Source organism: Microcaecilia unicolor, chromosome 12 (genome assembly GCF_901765095.1).
Source record: "Microcaecilia unicolor chromosome 12, aMicUni1.1, whole genome shotgun sequence".
Classification (NCBI taxonomy): domain Eukaryota; kingdom Metazoa; phylum Chordata; class Amphibia; order Gymnophiona; family Siphonopidae; genus Microcaecilia; species Microcaecilia unicolor.
The window spans coordinates 32,128,132-32,147,353 of record NC_044042.1 but is presented as its reverse complement, the minus strand read 5'-3'; the positions used below and the strand labels follow the sequence as shown (position 1 = coordinate 32,147,353).

The window sequence follows — 19,222 nt, the reverse complement described above, 5'->3', positions numbered from 1 at the left end:
AGTGGCATGCAAATCTTGGATCTGCGCTGCGGCACCATATATAGAATCTAGGGGCAAGTGTACATTAGATTCTCTGTATTCCGCAAAAATTGTGGTCACAAGTGTCCTCAGTAAGCTTATGGGGGGGGGGGGGGGGGGGGGGGGAATGCAACGATCAGAACCAAGGCATTTAAAAAATATATCAGATTTTGCTGTTTACGGGGCAGTTCTATAACTTAGGTGCTCAGAGTTATGTGTACATTTCACACGTAAATATTTAGACTACTAGCATTTACCTGCTTACGTAGCGTGTATTTACAAGGGGGGGGGGGTAGAGTGAGGGATGGGACACAGGCAGGGATTCGACTTATGTGCATAACTTATAGGTTAGAGTGGAGGAGTGGCCTAGTGGTTAGAACACTGGTCTTGACAGCCAGAGGTGCCTAGTTGAAATCCCATGGCTGCTCCTTGTGATCTTGAGCAAGTCTATTAACTTGCTGTTGCCTCAGGTACGAACTTAGGCCTCTGTTACAAAGCTGCTTTACTGCCAACACAGCCCATTCACTTTGTAGACCAGGGGGTTAGATTGTGAGCCCTCCAGGGATGGGGAAATACCCACTATACCTGAATGTAACTCACCTTGAGCTACCACTGAAATGGCGTGAGCAAAATCCAAAGAAATAATTTATGTGCGTACCTGCTACCCTTAGGCTGTTGCACTTACACCAACAATATGGGCTGGTGTAAGCACAGTTGCAATGTTAGGCACGTTGATACCAGGTTACTGTAATCCTGTATAATAATTCTCACCTCCAACGTTCTGACTTGCCTGGGACCGTGGCTCATTCCGATTTGGTCTGCTAGGCTCCATAGATCAGGCTGACATCACCGTAGCCATTATGATGTCAACTTCAGAACCCGGGGGAAAAAAAATACATGCCTCACAGCTGATCCATGTCCAGAGGAGGGTCGCTGGACATGGTGGCTGGAGGGGGGGCAGGGGAGAGAGGAGGGTCGCTGGACATGGGTGGCTGGAGGTGGGGCAGGGGAGAGAGGAGGGTCGCTGGACATGAGTGGCTGGAGGGGAGGGCAGGGGAGAGAGGAGGGTCACTGGACATGGGTGCTTGCAGGGGGGGTAGGGGGTTGCTGGACATGGGTGGCTGGAGGGGGGCAGGGGAGAGAGGAGGGTCACTGGACATGGGTGGCTGGAGGGGGGCAGGGGAGAGAGGAGGTTCGCTGGACATGGGTGGCTGCAGTGGGCACAGGGGGAGAGGAGGGTTGCTGGAAATGGGTGGCTGCAGGGGGAGAGGAGGGTCGCTGGACATGGGTGGCTGCAGGGGAGCCGAAGAAAACCTTGCTAGCGCCCGTTTCATTTGTGTCAGAAACGGGCCTTTTTTACTAGTATTCTAGAAAAGAAAAAAGGTGCCCTATTTCCTTTATAGAACAGACTCCTACCAGGCACCTTCCTGACACCTAATCGGAGGTGCCCCTTTGGTGGGTGAATATGTGTAAATATATACAGTGTCTGGATCCCACAATATTAGGTGCAAATATATTTCGAGTGCTCTGACATGTTCCCTAGCTATCCAGGCGAAAAAAGAAAAGAGGGTTCACAAGTTCCACAAGAGAAGCAAGCACAGGGTTGGAGGTGGAGAAAAATCCAAATGACCAAGGCAGCCAAGGAGTAAGAGTGTCCAAATAGTTTATTCACCAAATAAAACTGACCCAAAAGACCCTACATGGGCCATGTATCGACACAGTCTTCCTGCAGAGAAGACTGTTTTCCACGGCACGCAGTCTAGTGTATTGTGCTCGAGTACTTAATGGTTTTACACTCTCTGTGTTGCTGATTTAACCTGAACCATATTGACCCCTGAAGAAGGCTTCGTGCCGAAACAACCCCTGTTGTTTTGTGCTATGTTTTCTAGCTGCTCTTATTTTATATCCAGCTAGTGGTGATCCCTGTTTTCCTGACTGCCGCTGACTTTATTCCCAGATATTTAATTCTGGGCTGTGCCTGGGCCCTGACACTGACTGTCCTGCTTCCAACAGTGGCAAATTCATGTCACTGGCAGAAACCCAAACAGTAACAACATTCCAGAACCCCGAAGTGAAGCAAGATTCCGGAATCCCAAAGAGTAGCAACATTCCATGCTACCAATCCCAGGGCAAGCAGTAACTTCCCCCATGCCTATCTCAATAGCAGACTTTTCCTCCAGGAGCTTGTCCAAACCTTTCTTTAAAACCCAGATATACTAACTGCTGATACCACATCCTCTAGCAACGAGTCCCAGATCTTAACTATTGGTTGAGTGAAAAAATATTTATTTCCTCCTGTTCCTTTTAAAGATAGTACCATATAACTTCATTGAGTGTCCCCTGGTCTTTGTACTTTTTGAAAGAGTAAAAAATTGATTCACGTTTACCCATTCTACACCACTCATGTGCCCCCCTCGGCCATCTCTTTTCCAAACTGAAGAATCCTAATTTCTTAAGCCTTTCCTCATATGAAAGGAGTACCCTTAAACATCTCATTTTTGACTGTATGTGTATTCAAGAATTTTGGAGTGATGTATGGCTCACTCTGACTGATATCTTTCATTTTACTGGCCCAATGCTATATAAGTATCTGTTGCTCAACGGTCAATGTTTTAATAATATACTAAATCCTGATGAATCAATGCATGTCAATACTATGTTTTCTTTAGCTATGAAAACTTTGCATCTAGCTTCTCATCAGGAATGGTGGAATTTGTTGCTCCAAACTTAATAGCGGGTTAGATCAAGCAATTTGCATGCTGGTAAAGAAAAATAGCGGAAATGGGGGAAGAAGGACCTCAGACTGGTGACATTTAGCCAAATTAATGGGATTACTTATGTGCATATATCCCATATACACAGTCACCGTACTTCAATCACTGGTCCTCAACCAACCACCTCCCTAGATGTTAAACAAGGTCTATTTTTATAACAATTTTTTAATGCAAAAAGTGTCACATATACACCTCCTCAGGACATGGAGAGCAAAGGAAATAACTTATCTTGTAGCGGCGTTGAACTTAGACCTCCTCAACGGTCCGTTTCGCCGGTAAGGGCTTCGTCAGGGGAAGGACGCCCTAGTGTAGAATCCTGCTCAAATAACAAACGACAATATCGGCTTGCCTGTCCTGCTATCAGCTACGCTGGGTACGCCGCCGCTACAAGATAAGTTATTGCCTTTGCTCTCCATGTCCCGAGGAGGTGCATATGTGACACTTTTTGCATAAAAAAAATTGTTATAAAAAATAGACATTGTTTAACATCTAGGGAGGTGGTTGGTTGAGGACCAGTGATTGAAGTACGGTGACTGTGCATATGGGATATATGCACATAAGTAATCCCATTAATTTGGCTAAATGTCACCAGTCTGAGGTCCTTCTCCCCCCCCCCCCCCCCCCTTCCGCTATTTTTCTTTACCAGCATGCAAATTGCTTGATGTAACCCGCTATTTTGTTGCTGTATACTTATAAGACAAGCGGTGTTTTCCCATTTCTTTTGTTGCTCCAAACTTACAAATTTGAAATGTATCTGGCTAAAACATCACCACGCTTTGTCAGATATAAGAAAAAATGGTCTGTGCTAGTGTCATATCTCTCACTAGCAAGCTGAGCAGTGTTTCTGCTGCAGACTACTTTGTATTTGTGTTATACTAGCCGTTATGCCCCTTAAAATGGGCAAGATTTCCAGTTATCCTCCTCGCCAGGTCACCGCCGCCGCTACCGTTCCCCCCCCCCCCCCCCCGAGTCACCGGCCCGGGCCCTCTCTTCGCAATTCAACTTACAGCGGCGAAAACGCAGCAGGCAGATCAGCTGAGCTGCCGTTGGCCTTCTCTGCCTGTGTCCCACCCTCGTGTGACGTAACGTCAGCGAGAGCGGGACAGAGGCAGGGAAGGAAGGCCGACGGCAGCTCAGCTGATCTGCCTGCTGCGTTTTCGCCGCTGTAAGTTGAATTGCGAAGAGAGGGCCCGGGCCGGGTGGAGGGGGGCGGTGGCGGTGACTCCGGTTGGAGGGGGGAGCGGTAGCGACCTCGGCGGTTCCCTCCCTCCCCTTCGCGCAGTTTCCCTCTCTGTCCCGCCCCGTCATCACTTATTGACGCGGGGGCGGGACAGAGAGGGAAATTCTCTACTGCGCATTTGCGGGTGAGTACGGTCACTCGCAATTTATATGTTTGCATGGATTACTATGTGCTAAATATGTCCTCAACTAATACACATCCTTTTTTTTTCTCTCCGTCTTTCTCCTTCTCCTCTTTCTTTTTCTCCCATAAGCTCTTGTAATGTACCTGAAGACTTGTACTTTACTACAATACGTATTAGATTAGCATTGTTACTTGTTGCTTTCTGTTTTGTAACAAAACCAATAAAAAGATTTAGCCACATACGAAAGGAGTTCCATCCCCTTAATTAGTTTGTTTGCACGTCTTTGAACCTTTTCTACTTCTGCTATATCTTTTTTAAGCTACGTTGACCAGGTTTGCACACAACACTCAAGGTGTGGTCGCACCATGGACTCTGCCCCTGGAACACCACAAAGTAGCTGGTTACAAGTTAGGCACTAACCAGGCACATTCAGCTGAATATACCTGGACAAGTGAATTAAATATCCAGGAACCTTTCTGGCTGTTTAAATCACTTTGAATATCTATCCCATAGCGAATAGCTAATCTTTTAAATCCCATAAAATGTGCAAAGTTTTAGTAACCATCACAACACACTTCTGGGAATAGAAAACTTTCAGCTGAAAGCTAAAGAGCTTCGTAAAATTAAAGAACTGTTCCTGAACTGCTTTGCGCTCTTTTACCATTACCCCCTCATCAGAACTACACAACCAATCAGAAAGGAGCTGTGGACAATGCCTTCAAAGACATAGTGAAAGAGCTGCAGCGGCAGCGAGATGAGGTGAAGGCGGGCCTGGAGCAGAAGGAGCGAGCGGCCGTAGAGCAGGTTGAGCAAATCGTGAAGGATCTGCAGGTCCGGCGAGAAGAGCTGCAGGATCGCCAGCAAGATGGAGACAGATTGTTGCACACCACCGATGCAGTGCTGTTCCTACAGGTAATGGTTGGCGTCCCTGCCGGGAAGGCGTTCCCTAATTCTTCAGGGCCACTACTCCACGCAAGGGACCAGCCCAGCCAATATAATTGTGTGGAGTTAGCATTTTCCATCCCAGGGTAATGAGTGAGGTGTGTCATTAATAGCAGCGCCTGAAGAATTAAGATGTAATTTGGAGAATCAGACCTAAGATTGATGGGTAAAATGTAGATGCCCATTCTGTAGGTCTTTGAGCATCCTAGTGTTGAGCTAATTTGTTTAGTATGTCCTGGGTGGGATCATTTTTAGCACCCCCCAATCACTTTAATAAGGTTGCTTCTGTCATTCATTTCAGTTCTTAAAATTATAATTTGCAGGGTCTGTTACCTCCTGTCCGGTTATTAATTCTAGGCTTTGCGATTTTACTGGATGAAGTAGAAAACAGGCTTTTACCCATTTTCTTTTGCAGGAATTTCAGGAAGTGATCAGAAATGTTCCTGCTCTCCCTCCTCTTCCAAGCTACAACGTTTTTCTGGAGGGGGAGAAGCTGACTCAGGCCATGGTGGGCCTCAGGGATGATCTGACAGGACTTTGCAAGAAGCATGTGGAGAAAGTCTGCAGGAATGACTTCAACAAGAACCTCGTGGAGAGGGTTAATAGTAAGAGTCAAGCATTGCCACTCTAACCCTAAAAATCACAGCTGTGGGTATTTACTAGTTATCCTACAGCCCGGCCCTAGAGAGGGGAACCGCAAGGCAAAGCCTCCAAATGGGAGCTGGTGGGCATAGGAGCCGGCTTTGTGGGTGCTGTGGGTGCTTGAGCACCCCCAATATTGAAAGAATTCATTGTATATGTCCAGGGAGGGGTTATTTCCGTTGGGCTTAGCACCCCTAATAATTCTGAAAAGTTGGCTCCTATGCTGGTGGACTAAGATGGGGGAAGAGGGCAGGAGGGGAAGAATAAAGTTAGAACTTCTACCAACACAGAGTTTGCACACTGAACTGATGAAAGTATATAACTTCTTAATGGGCTCACAGGATCTAATTTGCTTAGCTGGCCTTTACATTTATGTCACAAATTAAACTTTCATTGGTTTAATTCCCAAAGTGCCCTCAGCTTCCAGTATTAAGAAAAGTTCTATGCATGAAATACCACCGTAAATAATGAACTGACAGATGCTCTGGATGGATGGGCTCTCGAAGGGGGGGAGGAAGTGAGGGTAGAAGTTGTAGCATTTCAATAGTTTAGCATTTTACACATTGGAACTATAAACTGACATACATAGGTGCCTATTTAGGGTTACCCTATGATGTTATGCTTTTATGCAGAAGTTTAGACAGTCCTGGATTTACTGTCACCAACTGCTTGAGCTTGCAGTCCAACAACTGGAAATACAGGTTATCAGGGCTGCCGAGAGACTAGGCCGGGCCTGGGGCAAGGCTGCCCCGCCTCCACCCCCCGCCGCTGCCGCCCCCTGTTGCTCCCCCCTCCACTGCCGTCCCCCATCACTCCCCCCATTGCTGCAGTCCCCTGTCTCGCCTGCCTGCCTCCACGGTTCCAGGCCCCCTGCATTCAAAGCGGCAGTCGCAGATTGCCTCTCTTCTGGCCTTCCCTCCCTGTGACCCGCCCTTGTCTGATTTAACTTCCGGTTTCCGCGAGGGCGGGACACATGGAGGGAAGGCCCGAAGGGAGGTGATCTGTGACTGCCACTTCGAATGTTGGGGGCCCGGAGCTGAGAAGGCAGGCAGGTGAGACCGGGGACTGCAACGCCGGTGGCCTGACCCCGGTGCCGGGCCCCCCTTGGAGGCCGGGGTCTGGGGAATTGTGTCCCCCCTGCCCCCCCCTCTCTGCGGCCCTGCAGGTTATGTGTGTACAAATTAGAAAACAAGACCAACATTGGACACTTCCTAAAGACATGGAGTTATATGATCTGATCTAGCCCAACCATTAGGCAAGGCAAGGGAGTCACCTAGGGCGGTTGCTTCTGGAGGGCAGCAAAGAGTAGCTGAAGTCAGAACAAAACAACAGATCCTGAAAGCCACACAAACTCAAAGAACCATCAATGTGTACTGTTACTGCAGGAAGAGTGGGAAATTTGCAAATAGCCATATACACAAACACACACGCAACACAGTAAGGGGGTGCAAGGTTGAAGGTTTGCCTAGGGTTCCCCATAATCTTGCTCCGGTCCTGTATATGTGCTTGCTTGAGATATGTGATAGGTGTGTCTGCCTAAGATGTGCAATGGGTGGGGTTTGTCCAGATGTGCCATATTTGTATTTGTTAAGATATACAATGGCCAGGGAGTGTCCAGATGTGTGATGGGAGGCTTTTGCCAGTGGCTGTGTTTGCCTAGATGTGCAGCCAGTTTTGTCCCTGTGTACATTAGGTGTTTTTGCCAAGATGTACTATGCTTGTATTTGATGGGTGGATATTGCTGAGCTTTGCCATGGGTGGATTTTGCCAAAATATATTCTGGAGGAGTTTGTTTTCAGGCAATGTTTGCCTTTAAGTTTGATGCAAGCAGGGTGAAACCGTGGCATCTGCAGATGAGAGATAACAAGCTTTGATTCTCAGCTGTTGGAGTGCCAGAGCAGGTTCTTACTGCAGTGGTGGCCAGGATGCTGTCTTGTTCTGAATGTTGGGTCCTCTGCCATGATTAAGGAGTTCTCTGTTATTCTGTTTTCACCTTCTGAATGTGTGATTCCTCCTCCTTACATCATGCCAGTGGCTCTGAGGATAGAGGAGGGAGGAGGGAGGTTTGACATCTCCTCTCCTGTCAGGGCTGCCAAGAGACCGAACCGGTCCCGGGGCAGGGCCGTCGTCCCTCACCCTCGGATCACGGCCTCTCCCTCCCCAATCGTCGCCGCTGCCCCCCCCTCCCAGATCGTTGCCCAATTGAAATACCTTGTTGGCTGGCGGGGGTCCTGAGGCCCACCAGCAGAAGTCATCTTCCTCCAGCACTGCTCTTCTGATGATTGCCTGCCCCTGCGGCTGCTTTTCCTCTCAGGGCATGCTCGGTTTCAAAACCAAGGATGCGTGCCTGAGAGGAAAAGCAGCCGCTCAGCTGTGCAGAAGAGCAGCGCTGGAGGTGCTCCTCTGGGTCCTCCCCAGCCTCCAAGGGGGGCCCGGCATCAGTTTTCTGTCTCCTGCTCCTGTCTGGATGCGATCACTCAGGTCTCATCTGGAGCAGAAGAGAGAGAGACCCCGCCACCGGGCCCGGGGAATTTTGCCCCCCCCCCCCCCCCCATGTCCCTCCTCTCGGCGGTCCTGTCTTCTGTGCTTAAACACTTTTTTTCTACTGTTTTCATGCAGTTGCTTTGAAGTTCTGCATCCCTGATTGTTACTTTTATTCAATCCACAGCTGATAACCGATATATGATGAAAGATTACACTGCGGAGTGGAACCAGCCAGACAGCTATAGAAGGTTCTCCTCTCTCCTGACTGGGAAGGGTATGAAAATGTTTTTTGCCTCAGTGGCCTTGACACTCTTTGCACCTCCACTTCATCCTGACTTTCCCTGTTGGGTAGCTGTCCCTCTGCCCCCCCCCCCCCCCCCCCCCACACACACACACACTTCTGTCTCTGCCTTTGCAGCACCAGAATTCACAGAAAAGGGAGATAACCTTTTGTGTGCTTGAACTGGGAGGAGTGAAAGATTGCTGCATTGATGCTGGAACTGGGAGGAGTGGGAGATAGCTAGCAGAATGTTGGAACTAGGAGGAATGGGAGGGGGCTGCCTGGATGTTGGAATTGGGAGGAGTGGGAGAGGGCTGCCTGAATGTTGGAACTGGGAGGTGTAGGAGATAGCTGCCTGGGCTCTGGAACTAGGAGGAGTGGGAGATGGCTGCCTGGAACGAGGAGGAGGAGATGGCTGCCTGGATGCAGGAACTAGGAGGAGTGGGAGATGGCTTTCTGGGTGCTGGAACTGGAAGGAGTGGGAGATGGCTGTTTGGGTGGTCCAGTGGGTTTTCTTGGTTCTGTGACTCACTCAGAAGGGATGACTTTGTCCAGATGCAGTAATTACAACTTTGAAGAGGGAGGAAGGTTTATCATTAAAACATACGTGGATTATTGAAGTTTTCCAGCATTTAATGGCATATGTTTAAATTCCAATTTGACACTATCCAGCTTATAATTGAAAAAGAAAAACGCCTATATTGCGACCCAAATCGGGAGATAGACGTTTATCTCACAAAAACGAATAAAGCGGTATAATCGAAAGCCGAATTTGGACGTTTTCAACTGCACTCCATTGCGGATGCGGACAAAGTTGATGGGGGCGTGTCAAAGGCGTGGTGAAGGCGGAACTGGGGCGTGGTTATCGGCCGATCAGAGATAGGCGCCTTTTGCCATAATGGAAAAAAAATATGCGTTTTTAGCGAGAATTTAGGGCACTTTTCCTGGACCCTGTTTTTCCATGAATAGGGCCCCAAAAAGTGCCCTAAATGACCAGATGACCACTGGAGGGAGTCGGGGATGACCTCCCCTGACTCCCCCAGTGGTCACAAACCCCCCTCCCACCACAAAAATATGCCGTTTCACAACTTTTTATGTTCACCCTCAAATGTCATACCCACCTCCCTGGCAGCAGTATGCAGGTCACTGGAGCAGTTAGTAGGGGGTGCAGTGGACGTCAGGCAGGTAGACCCAGGCCCATCCCCCCCACCTGTTACACTTGTGCTGGTAAATGGGAGCCCTCCACACTGCCCCCCAATCCCACTGTACCCACATGTAGGTGCCCCCCTTCACCCCTTAGGGCTATAGTAATGGTGTAGACTTGTGGGTGGTGGGTTTTGAGGGGGATTTGGGGGGCTCAACACACAAGGGAAGGGTGCTATGCACCTGGGAGCTCTTTTACCTTTTTTTTTTTTTGTAAAAGTGCCCCCTAGGGTGCCCGGTTGGTGTCCTGGCATGTGAGGGGGACCAGTGCACTACGACTCCTGGCCCCTCCCACGAACAAATGCCTTGGATTTATTCGTTTTTGAGCTGGGCGCTTTCATTTTCCATTATCGCTGAAAAACAAAAACGCCCAGCTCACAAATTGTCGAATAAAACATGGACGTCTATTTTTTCCCAAAATACGGTTCGGTCCGCCCCTTCACGGACCCTTTCTTGGAGATAAACGCCCATGGAGATAGACGTTTTCGTTCGATTATACCCCTCCACGTTCCCTTTCCAGGCTGTTGTTATTTGGAATAAACTTCCTTCTTAAATCCTATTAGAAGTAAATTACATGCAATTGCGAAGTAAGCTGAAAACTTTTCTTTTTGATAAATTTTAGGATTTTTATATTTTTTTTCTTTTGACGATTTTGATGTAATTCCTCTTTTTTGTGTGAGTCTCTTAAGATGTGAGCCACCTTGAACCTCTTGCTGGGATTATTTAGGTGTACCAGTCTTATATTACATTAAATTAGATTAAACTCATATGTACAAATTACATGTTTTCTTCCAGGTCCAGGTGTTGGCAGGACCGCTTTTCAAACTTCAGTTCACGGTCGGCCGTTAATCGATACTTCCCAGAGTCTTAGTAGTATCTATGGCACAAAAGGTAGGAAATGCATTTGTTTTTTGGGGGAGGTGAATGTCCTTTCGTACTGTATGATATGAACGTTGTTATAGGCCTGGAGAACAGCGTGAGGCCAGCAAGCTGAGAGGCCAGGGCTCCAGCTCGGTGTCAGACCAATGGTGAACTATCTAGTCACAGGGTGACTGATTGCTTTCAGTGTTATGTGAATTTGCAAAAGGGACACTTCTGTTGTTTGAATTTGTATTGTATTTATTTGAAAAATTAAAATCTGGCCACCAATGTGAACATGTTATCCCCCCTCCCCCCGTTTACTAAGCATCAATGTTTGTGCTCTTAGTCCCTGTCTCTCAGCTGCATTGTCTCCTATCCTAAAATGATACAGTAGTGTGATACCTTTTTTATTGGACTAACTTAATACATTTTATGATAAGCTTTCAAAGGCAGAACCTTCTTCAGGTCGGATATGAGCAAAAGATGACAATATCAAAGTATGTGAGAAATGAATCATGAAACGCATTTCAATGACAGTCTCGAGGGAAAAATAAGGGTGGGGTGAGGTGGGAGAAATGAGAAACAGGAGAAGTGGATGGCTAATCAGAAAGTGAAACAGCAGTATAATTTTATGGTTTACAAGGTGATCGGAAACCCAGATCCTTGTTAAGTCCAAATATTTCATCATCTTAACTTCAAAGGTCGTAAGTTCCTGAACTGTTTAAAAGTTATCTCTTAGTTTTCTCAGCATAAGGTCATTGAGGCAGTTTCCAGGTCCTGAAAAATGTTCATCCACAGAGGTGTCACCTTTATCTGCTTAGTGGCATTTGTGTGAGTTGATTCTTGTCATTAGCATTGGCTCTGTCTCCCCAGTACAGTAACATAGTAAGTGACGGCAGATAAAGACCTGTACAGTCTACCCAACAAGATAAACTCATTTTACATGACATGCGATACTTTATATGTATACCCGAGTTTGATTTGTCCTTGCCATTCTCAGGGCACAGTCCGTAGAAGTCTGCCCAGTGCTGTTCTTGGACTAAAAGTTCTGACGCTAATGTTGAAGTCCCTTAATATTTACACTCAAGGCCATCCCTAGCTATTCAGTCACGATCAGGTACCCATCTTCATATTGTCTGTACTGAGTAATATATGAATACAACATTTGAGGAAAAGCATGAGTAGGATTAGTGGAGGAGTAGCCTAGTGGTTAGTGCAGTAGACTTTGATCCTTGGGAACCGAGTTCAATTCCCACTGCAGCTCCTTGTGACTCTGGGCAAATCACTTAACCCTCCATTGCCCCTGGTACAAAATAAGTTCCTGAATATATGTAAACTGCTTTGAATGTAGTTGCAAAAACCTCAGAAAGCAGTATATCAAGTCCCATTTCCCTTTCCCTATTTGAGATTCTACAGGGAATGTTGCTGTTGCTACTATTTGAGATTCTGGAATGTTGCTACTATTTGAGATTCTACATGGAATGTTGCTATTCCACTAGCAACATTCCATGTAGAATAGCAACATTCCATGTAGAAGCCTGCCCTTGCAGATCAGCAACGCGGCTGTGCAGACTCACAGAAACAGAAGCCTGCACGGCCTCATTGCTGATCTGCAAGGGCAGGCTTCTACATGGAATGTTGTTAGTGGAGGAGTAGCCTAGTGGTTAGTGCAGTAGACTTTGCTCCTTGGGAACTGAGTTCGATTCCCACTGCAGCTCCTTGTGACTCTGGGCAAGTCACTTAACCCTCCATTGCCCCTGGTACAAAATAAGTACCTGAATATATGTAAACTGCTTTGAATGTAGCAGCAAAAACCTCAGAAAGGCGGTATATCAAGTCCCATTTCCCTTCCCTTATGTTGAATGTATTTCCTCTGTGGGTACCTGTGGAGCCCTGTGATATTTACTGGAACAATTTGTACTTTGCTCTACTGCAAGGACTAGTGCCAATCTCTTCTTTTTAAGCTTCTGTTGGGAGGTTTTTGTTTTTCATCAATTTTTGCTTCAGATTTGCTCATATCCGACCTAAAGAAGAAGGTTCTACTTTTGAAAGCTTGTCAAAAAATTGTATTAAATTAGTCCAAAAAAAGGTAGCACCTTATTTTGATTTGTTTTATTTCTATCTATTGTCTAAAATGATATGGATGAGGCTAAAATGCCTGACCATTGAGAGGTCAATTTTAAAAAGGTTTGCCAGGCTAAGAGGGTTGTTTACTAAAGCTTAGCTCGAGTTATCTGCAGCAGGAGGGCCCATGGGAATAAAATGGGCCCTGCTGCAGATAACTGGAGCTAAGCTTTAGTAAACGGGGGGGGGGGGGGGGGGGGGGGGGGGTAAAACTTGTATCTATTTGGTTTTCTTTATTTATTGGTGCTTATATCCCACATTATCCGGAATTACATAGACCAGTTCAGTGTGGCTTACAGATTAGCAGGATAGCAATTTATAAACAGAGAAAAGTTAAATAATAACTTAGATTAGACTGCAAAGAAAATTAACACAGCAGTAAAAGGTTTAAAAGAACAACATCTACAATTGATTGCTTAGCACAAAACCTTAGGGGCCAATTTACTAAAGGGTTGGTGTGTGTCATTGGGCTTGCTGCGTGCCAATCCGAAAATACCACCGGGCTACTGTAGGAGCCCGGTGGTAGTTCCCACCCCCCAGAGCACACCATTTCCGACGCTACAAAAATATTTTATATTTTTGTAGCACCGGTGCTTACCCGGCGGTAATCGGTGCCCGGTTACCGCTGAGTTGGTGCAGGAACCCTTACTGCCACCTCAGTGGGTGGCGGTAAGTGCTCCCTCCCAAATGTCCTTGCGGTAAGTGGTTCACTTACCGCACGGCCATTTCTTTTCGAGAAAAAAAGAGACAGCCTTTTACACGCCTCTCAGGATGGAGTTCCACCATTTGGTGCCCAAATGAGAGTAATCTTTAACTAGAATGGACTTATATTTGATATTCTTATAACAAGAAAAATGCAACAGAAGATAATCTCTTCTACCTGGAATAGCATTGTGAGGGAGAAGCTCCACCATATCTAACATATAGTCGGGCACTAGACCATAGATAATCTTACAGATAAAGGAGCAAAGTTTGAAAATGATTCTTGCTTTTATGGGAAGCCAATGCAATTTAATAAGAAAGGGAGATAACCTATCAAATAACTAGACGTTCTTTATACCTAAGTTTACAGCATTACAGTAGTCTAATTGTGATAACACTAAGGGTCCCTTTTACAAAGGCGCGGTAGGCTCTACGTGCATACAGCGTGCGTCAAAATGAGAATACTGCCAGGCTAGCTCACCCCCATGGTGGTACTTTCGGATTTGGTGCGCACCCATACTGCTGGGAAAATTTATTTTTTTATTTCCTACCACGAGCGGCATTTCCAGCGTTAATCGGCAGTTGTTGTGCGCCGGTCACCACTCATGTAGTACGCGAGCCCTTACTGCTAAATCAATGGGTTGGCATTAAGGGATCAGGCTGTAAATAGGAGCACGCTGGTTTCAATTTTTCTGCAGGCCCTTTCCCCGGCCCATTGAAAAAAAGCCCTTTTCCCCCAGACGCGGTAAAAACTGGCCCGGCAGGCACCAAAAACACACACCCATACTACTGCAGGCCACGTTTTGCTGCGGCTTAGTAAAAGGACCCCTAAAGATTGCACTAGAAGGCATTTAGTCTCCAGAGGGTCTTAAAATCTTTAGTAATTATGGAGTTAACTTGATCCTGACAGGTCAAGAATTGATCTGTGATGACCCCTAATATTTGGTTAAAAAACCCAACCAGCTAAATGTGTCTGCTAGAGGGGTGGGGTTTTTTTTTCACATTTAGTCAGGTAATGTTATATTCCGTGCTAGCCAGCTAAATTTACTCACACAAGATCGGCTGCACAAATAGCTAGCATAATTCTACCCTCTACAGTTCTTGGCAGGTAGATGTAGCCAGATGACTGTAAATGCAGCCGAATATCAGGCTAAGGATTACCAGTTATCTTCACCTTTACCCACTCAGCAGGCTTTCAGGATTGACTCCTGAGCTGATAAGCCACCATGAATGCGGGATCAGTTGTCGAGGACTTTCACGGTGCTACACTCATCTGGTCTCTGCTACTTTCTGAAATGAAAAGGTTTTAGAAAGGAAAAAGTATTTGAGGGTAAATCAGTTTCAGCAGCAGTGAAATTCTTTTCCACATTCCCTAGTAAGAGAGAGAGAAGGACCTCACCTGGAGGAATTCCCATGTCCTGCATACCCTAAGGTCCAGGCTCTGGCCACACTGCATCATTTAAGAATTAGTTGTAAAATTATGCTAACCTGATGGATGCTGCACAGAACATGTTGAACCTGAAGCCCTCCGCAAAGTAGTCCTAGTGACAACCTACCTTTTTCCTACTAGGCACCTACACTAGCCGGATGTGGGATCATTCTCCTCTCCAGACTCAGGAGGAACCTGCCAACCAGGGAAGTTCAGCCTATCCTATGAAAGGTATGAATTGGTAATACTCCAGTTCAGAAACGCTAGAAAACTCTGGGCAGGGGCCTGGCTGTTTAGGACTCGTCCCTCCCTTTTAGGTAGCCTGCAGGGAACAGGAGGGGAGGGGCTGGAGAAGGAAGTGTTCAATGTTGTTAGAAGAGGATGAGTGCATGAGTATGATGGACATGGTGCTGAAGTCAGTGGACGTATGATGGAGTTGACACAGGGAAGGCTTGAAAGTACAGCTCACATCTTAGATATCTGTTGACCAGTGGCTAAAAACTCAGGGCTTGATTCTCTTATTTAGAGGCCAGAAATGAGCAATTCTCCTGCTAAGCTGCTTGGCGACTACTGACATCTTTCTGTACAACTAGAGCTGCTTCAGCTATTTAACAGATGGAACCTCGTGGAACCAGCAGATTACAGTGCCCCCCCCCCACCCCATGGTTTAAAAACCATGAAATATCTGGAATGGCACAAGGCAAAAGCAAAGGTGTCAGTGATTCCCTGCTTGGCTTCACGGGAACGGGAACATGGAGGTCATGAAGGAAAACTATTTGGGAGGGTTGGATGAATATTTTAAATGGTATTTTGAGAATGAAGAAATTTGAGGAGGCCGAATTGGGGAGAAAAGGTCAATAATGAATGTATAGATAAATTTGGGGGGCCAAACCAAACTAGGGCCGGTCTTGCTATTAGATAGACTAGGAATCAACATTTGGAAGACAGAAGCACAGCAGAATAGCAGCATCATATCTATCCTTGCCTACCTCAGTCCCATGTCCAGCTTCCCCCCTCTTCCCTTCCGCTGCCGCCCTACCTCTTCCAGGCCAAAGTTGCAACTAGGCTCAATGTCAGCGCAGGACCTTTCAGGCCCCTACGCAAGCACTGCTGTTTCCTGCCCTTCCCTAACAAGAAGTCCTGCATCAAAGAGTAGTGGAATGCGGCAGCACTTTAATGCAGACCTGTGTTTAAAGGCTCCCTGCCAGTGCCGAATCTACTTGCGGTTTCAGCTTGGGAAGAGGTAGAGCAGTGGCGACAGGGGCAGGGAAGAGGGGGGAGATACTGATCTCGGGATGAGGGTATGGAAGGGGAAATGCTGGATATAGGATGGGGGTAGGGAAGGGGAGATGGATTTATTTTATTTTATTTATTGGGATTTGTTAACCACCTTTATGAAGAGCTTCACCCAAGGCAGTATACAGCAAGTATAGCGAGACTTAAAACTTACAATTTTGTTAATAGCATAGCAAGAAAACAATCAAACGTAAACATAAATACAATCAATGAAGTAAGCTTGGAGACAGGCAAATTGAACCCTAATAAGAGGAAGAAGATGATAAAGTTTCAGAAACATGTATATTAAAACAGCAGGGTAGAACAATCATATAACTGAAATACGATCTATATCAACAAGGTGTAAATGAGATAACATAATAGACAGTATAGAGAATTCTACCAACAAGGATACAGGGGCAGAAGTAGAAGAGAAAGATAACAACTCCTCCTTGGAAAAAAATGCATTAAATTAAAAATAAAATCATTGCAATCAGAATTGTCCCTGATACAGTAGATGGGGTATCTAAAAGGATCAAGATCAGTAAAGATAATGAGAAAAATCCAGACTATCATATGGAGACATGTCGTGTTAATAGAGGAAGACCTTCATTTTATATGCTCCAATAATAAATTAAAATTAGCATCTGAAGTGCAAATACTGCAGAGATATGAAGAAGCTGTTTAGAGAGAACCCCAAACAATTCTACAGATTCTACAGGGGGGCTGGGAAAAAATCATAAGTACAGTAAAAATATCATCAGCTACAGCTGAAACAGAAACATTCTGGAGAATCTTATACAAAGACCCAGTTGAGCACAATGAAGAAGCAAAATGGCTGCCCTGCAAACAGGATAATCTGGAAAAGACAAACAAAGTTATGGAATGGCCTGATGTAACAACAAAAGAGCTAGAAAATAGGTTGAAAGGAGTCCTAAGCTGGTCCAGATAATTACCATCACTTCACCAAGACCTGACAGATTATAAAAATCAATTTGTGAAGCCAGAATGGCTAATAACAGAAGAAAGTAACCTTCTCAAAAAGTACAGACCCACAACTTGACTACCTACAGTCTATAAGCTATTCGCTGCCATATATGCTGATAGAATATACAATTATATTGACTCTAATAACATCATGGTAATAGAACAGAAGGTTAATGAGAAGAGAGTATATGGAACCAAGGACCAATTAATGTTGAATAAATCCATTATGTCCAATGCTAAGAAAAGCAGAAATCTCAATATAGCATGGATTGACTATAAGAGAGGCTTTGATAGCATCCCACATTCCTGGATAATAAATTGCCTTGAAATATATAGAATAAACTTTGGATTGATTGAATACATGAAGTTCACCATGAAAATGTGGCAAACCACTCTGAATATGCAATATGCAGATGGACACTTTGTCAATCCTAACATCAAGATCCAGTAAAGATTGTTTTAGGGAGATTCCCTGTCCCCACTTTTGTTTTATTTGCCACTTAATCCACTGAATACTGTTATTAATCTTTGGGCTATGGGTTTAGCCTTACCTCTAAAGATCCCAGTGATCCAAAGGTTTTGTCATACTTATTGTTTGTAGATGACCCTCTACAGTTCCAGTGACCCATAATTAGAAAACAACTCTGAGTAGCGAAGAGTTTCTCAGATGACATAAAGATGATTTTGGTCTGGACAAAAGTGCTAAGGCAACTTTCCTTAGAGAAAAGTTGATCAAAACAGAAAATATCTCTCTGATTGATGACTGTGTGATAAAGAAACTTGAACAGCAAGGGAGGAAGAGGAATAGAGGAAGTAGTGACTATCGAGCATAAATCACTGAGAGAAGAGATCAGTAAAGAATATTATAGGAGACTGAAATTGATACTGAAGAGTGCATTAACATCATGAAATAAGATAAAAGCCATTAATCAGCTGGCAATTCCTGCACTCTTATACAGCTTTGGAATTGTAGACTGTACTCTTAAAGATCTTGAAAAACTGGATGTATGAACAAGTAAACTCTTCCATGCATGAGGTCAGTGTATTCCAAGACTGTACATTCCACAAGCTGAAGGAAGAGTGGGTCTCATAGAAATAGATTATACCTATCAAACGACTGTGATAGGTCTCCAGGCTTACCTAACAGTGTCATCAGGTCCAAATATTCAAAAGATGTTGAAATAATCCATCAATAGACTTGGACAAGCATTCTGATGAGTAGAAGGAATGAGTGAGAATCCACCAGTGCCAAAAGGGAAGGACGTAACAGAATTTGTAAAGGAAAAGAAAAACTCGTCAAGGAATTGGATCAGCAAATGAGATAAAACAAGTTGCAAATGCGTAAGTACAGTAGGAAATACAAAGCGTTACTCCAGGAACTATTCATTGATCAAACCGGAAACAGGAATAGTTAAGGAGAGATGAATTGAAACTTTAGGATGAGTGATTGATAGTTGCAGCCCAGGACAGTGGATTATGAATGAGATCATTTACAGCAAGCATAGAGAGGTGTGGTAGCCCTGTTAGTCCACTCTTAAGGTTATCAATAGAAATCGAACAAAATAAAACATGGAAAAGAAAATAAGATGATACCTCTTTTATTGGACATAACTTAATACATTTCTTGATTAGCTTTCGAAGGTTGCCCTTCTTCGTCAGATTGGAAATAAGCAAATGTGGTAGCAGATAGTATATATAAGAGAAACATCAAAGCATTACTTTGACAGTCAGAGTGGGAGGATGGGGGTATGCATGGGGACATCAAAGCATTACATTGATATTCTAACAGGATGGGTGTTGGTAGGTGAGAGGAGGGTGATAAACAGAGAAATAAACAGAGAAATACAACTTTATGGTTTATAATGGGCTAGAAAAAAAAGTTGTATTTCGAAAGCTAATCAAGAAATGTATTAAGTTATGTCCAATAAAAAAGGTATCATCTTATTTTCTTTTCCATGTTTTATTTTGTTTGATTTCTATTGATAACCAGCAAGCATAGAAAACAACTGATACAACGGACATCTGTAGATTGTTTTTTATGTGTAAGAAAGAGCTAGACGTAGTCACTCATAGCAGGCTGTGAAGTTCTGATGACAGAAAATTTCTATACAGAAAGGCTCAACAAGGTGCCATGTCT

The 19,222-nt window shown here is 45.0% G+C and overlaps 1 protein-coding gene across 2 annotated transcripts in view; it reads left to right on the top strand.

Moving 5' to 3' along the window:
- Positions 1–19,222, top strand: part of TRIM29 (tripartite motif containing 29) — a 52,694-nt gene that overhangs the window by 11,505 nt on the left and 21,967 nt on the right. For both annotated transcript variants that reach the window (XM_030220445.1, XM_030220446.1), the window contains exons 3-7: positions 4,835–5,068; positions 5,514–5,703; positions 8,409–8,498; positions 10,503–10,598; positions 14,965–15,054. In XM_030220445.1, coding sequence (XP_030076305.1) covers positions 4,835–5,068; positions 5,514–5,703; positions 8,409–8,498; positions 10,503–10,598; positions 14,965–15,054 — 700 coding nt within the window. The remainder of the gene's footprint in view (positions 1–4,834; positions 5,069–5,513; positions 5,704–8,408; positions 8,499–10,502; positions 10,599–14,964; positions 15,055–19,222) is intronic.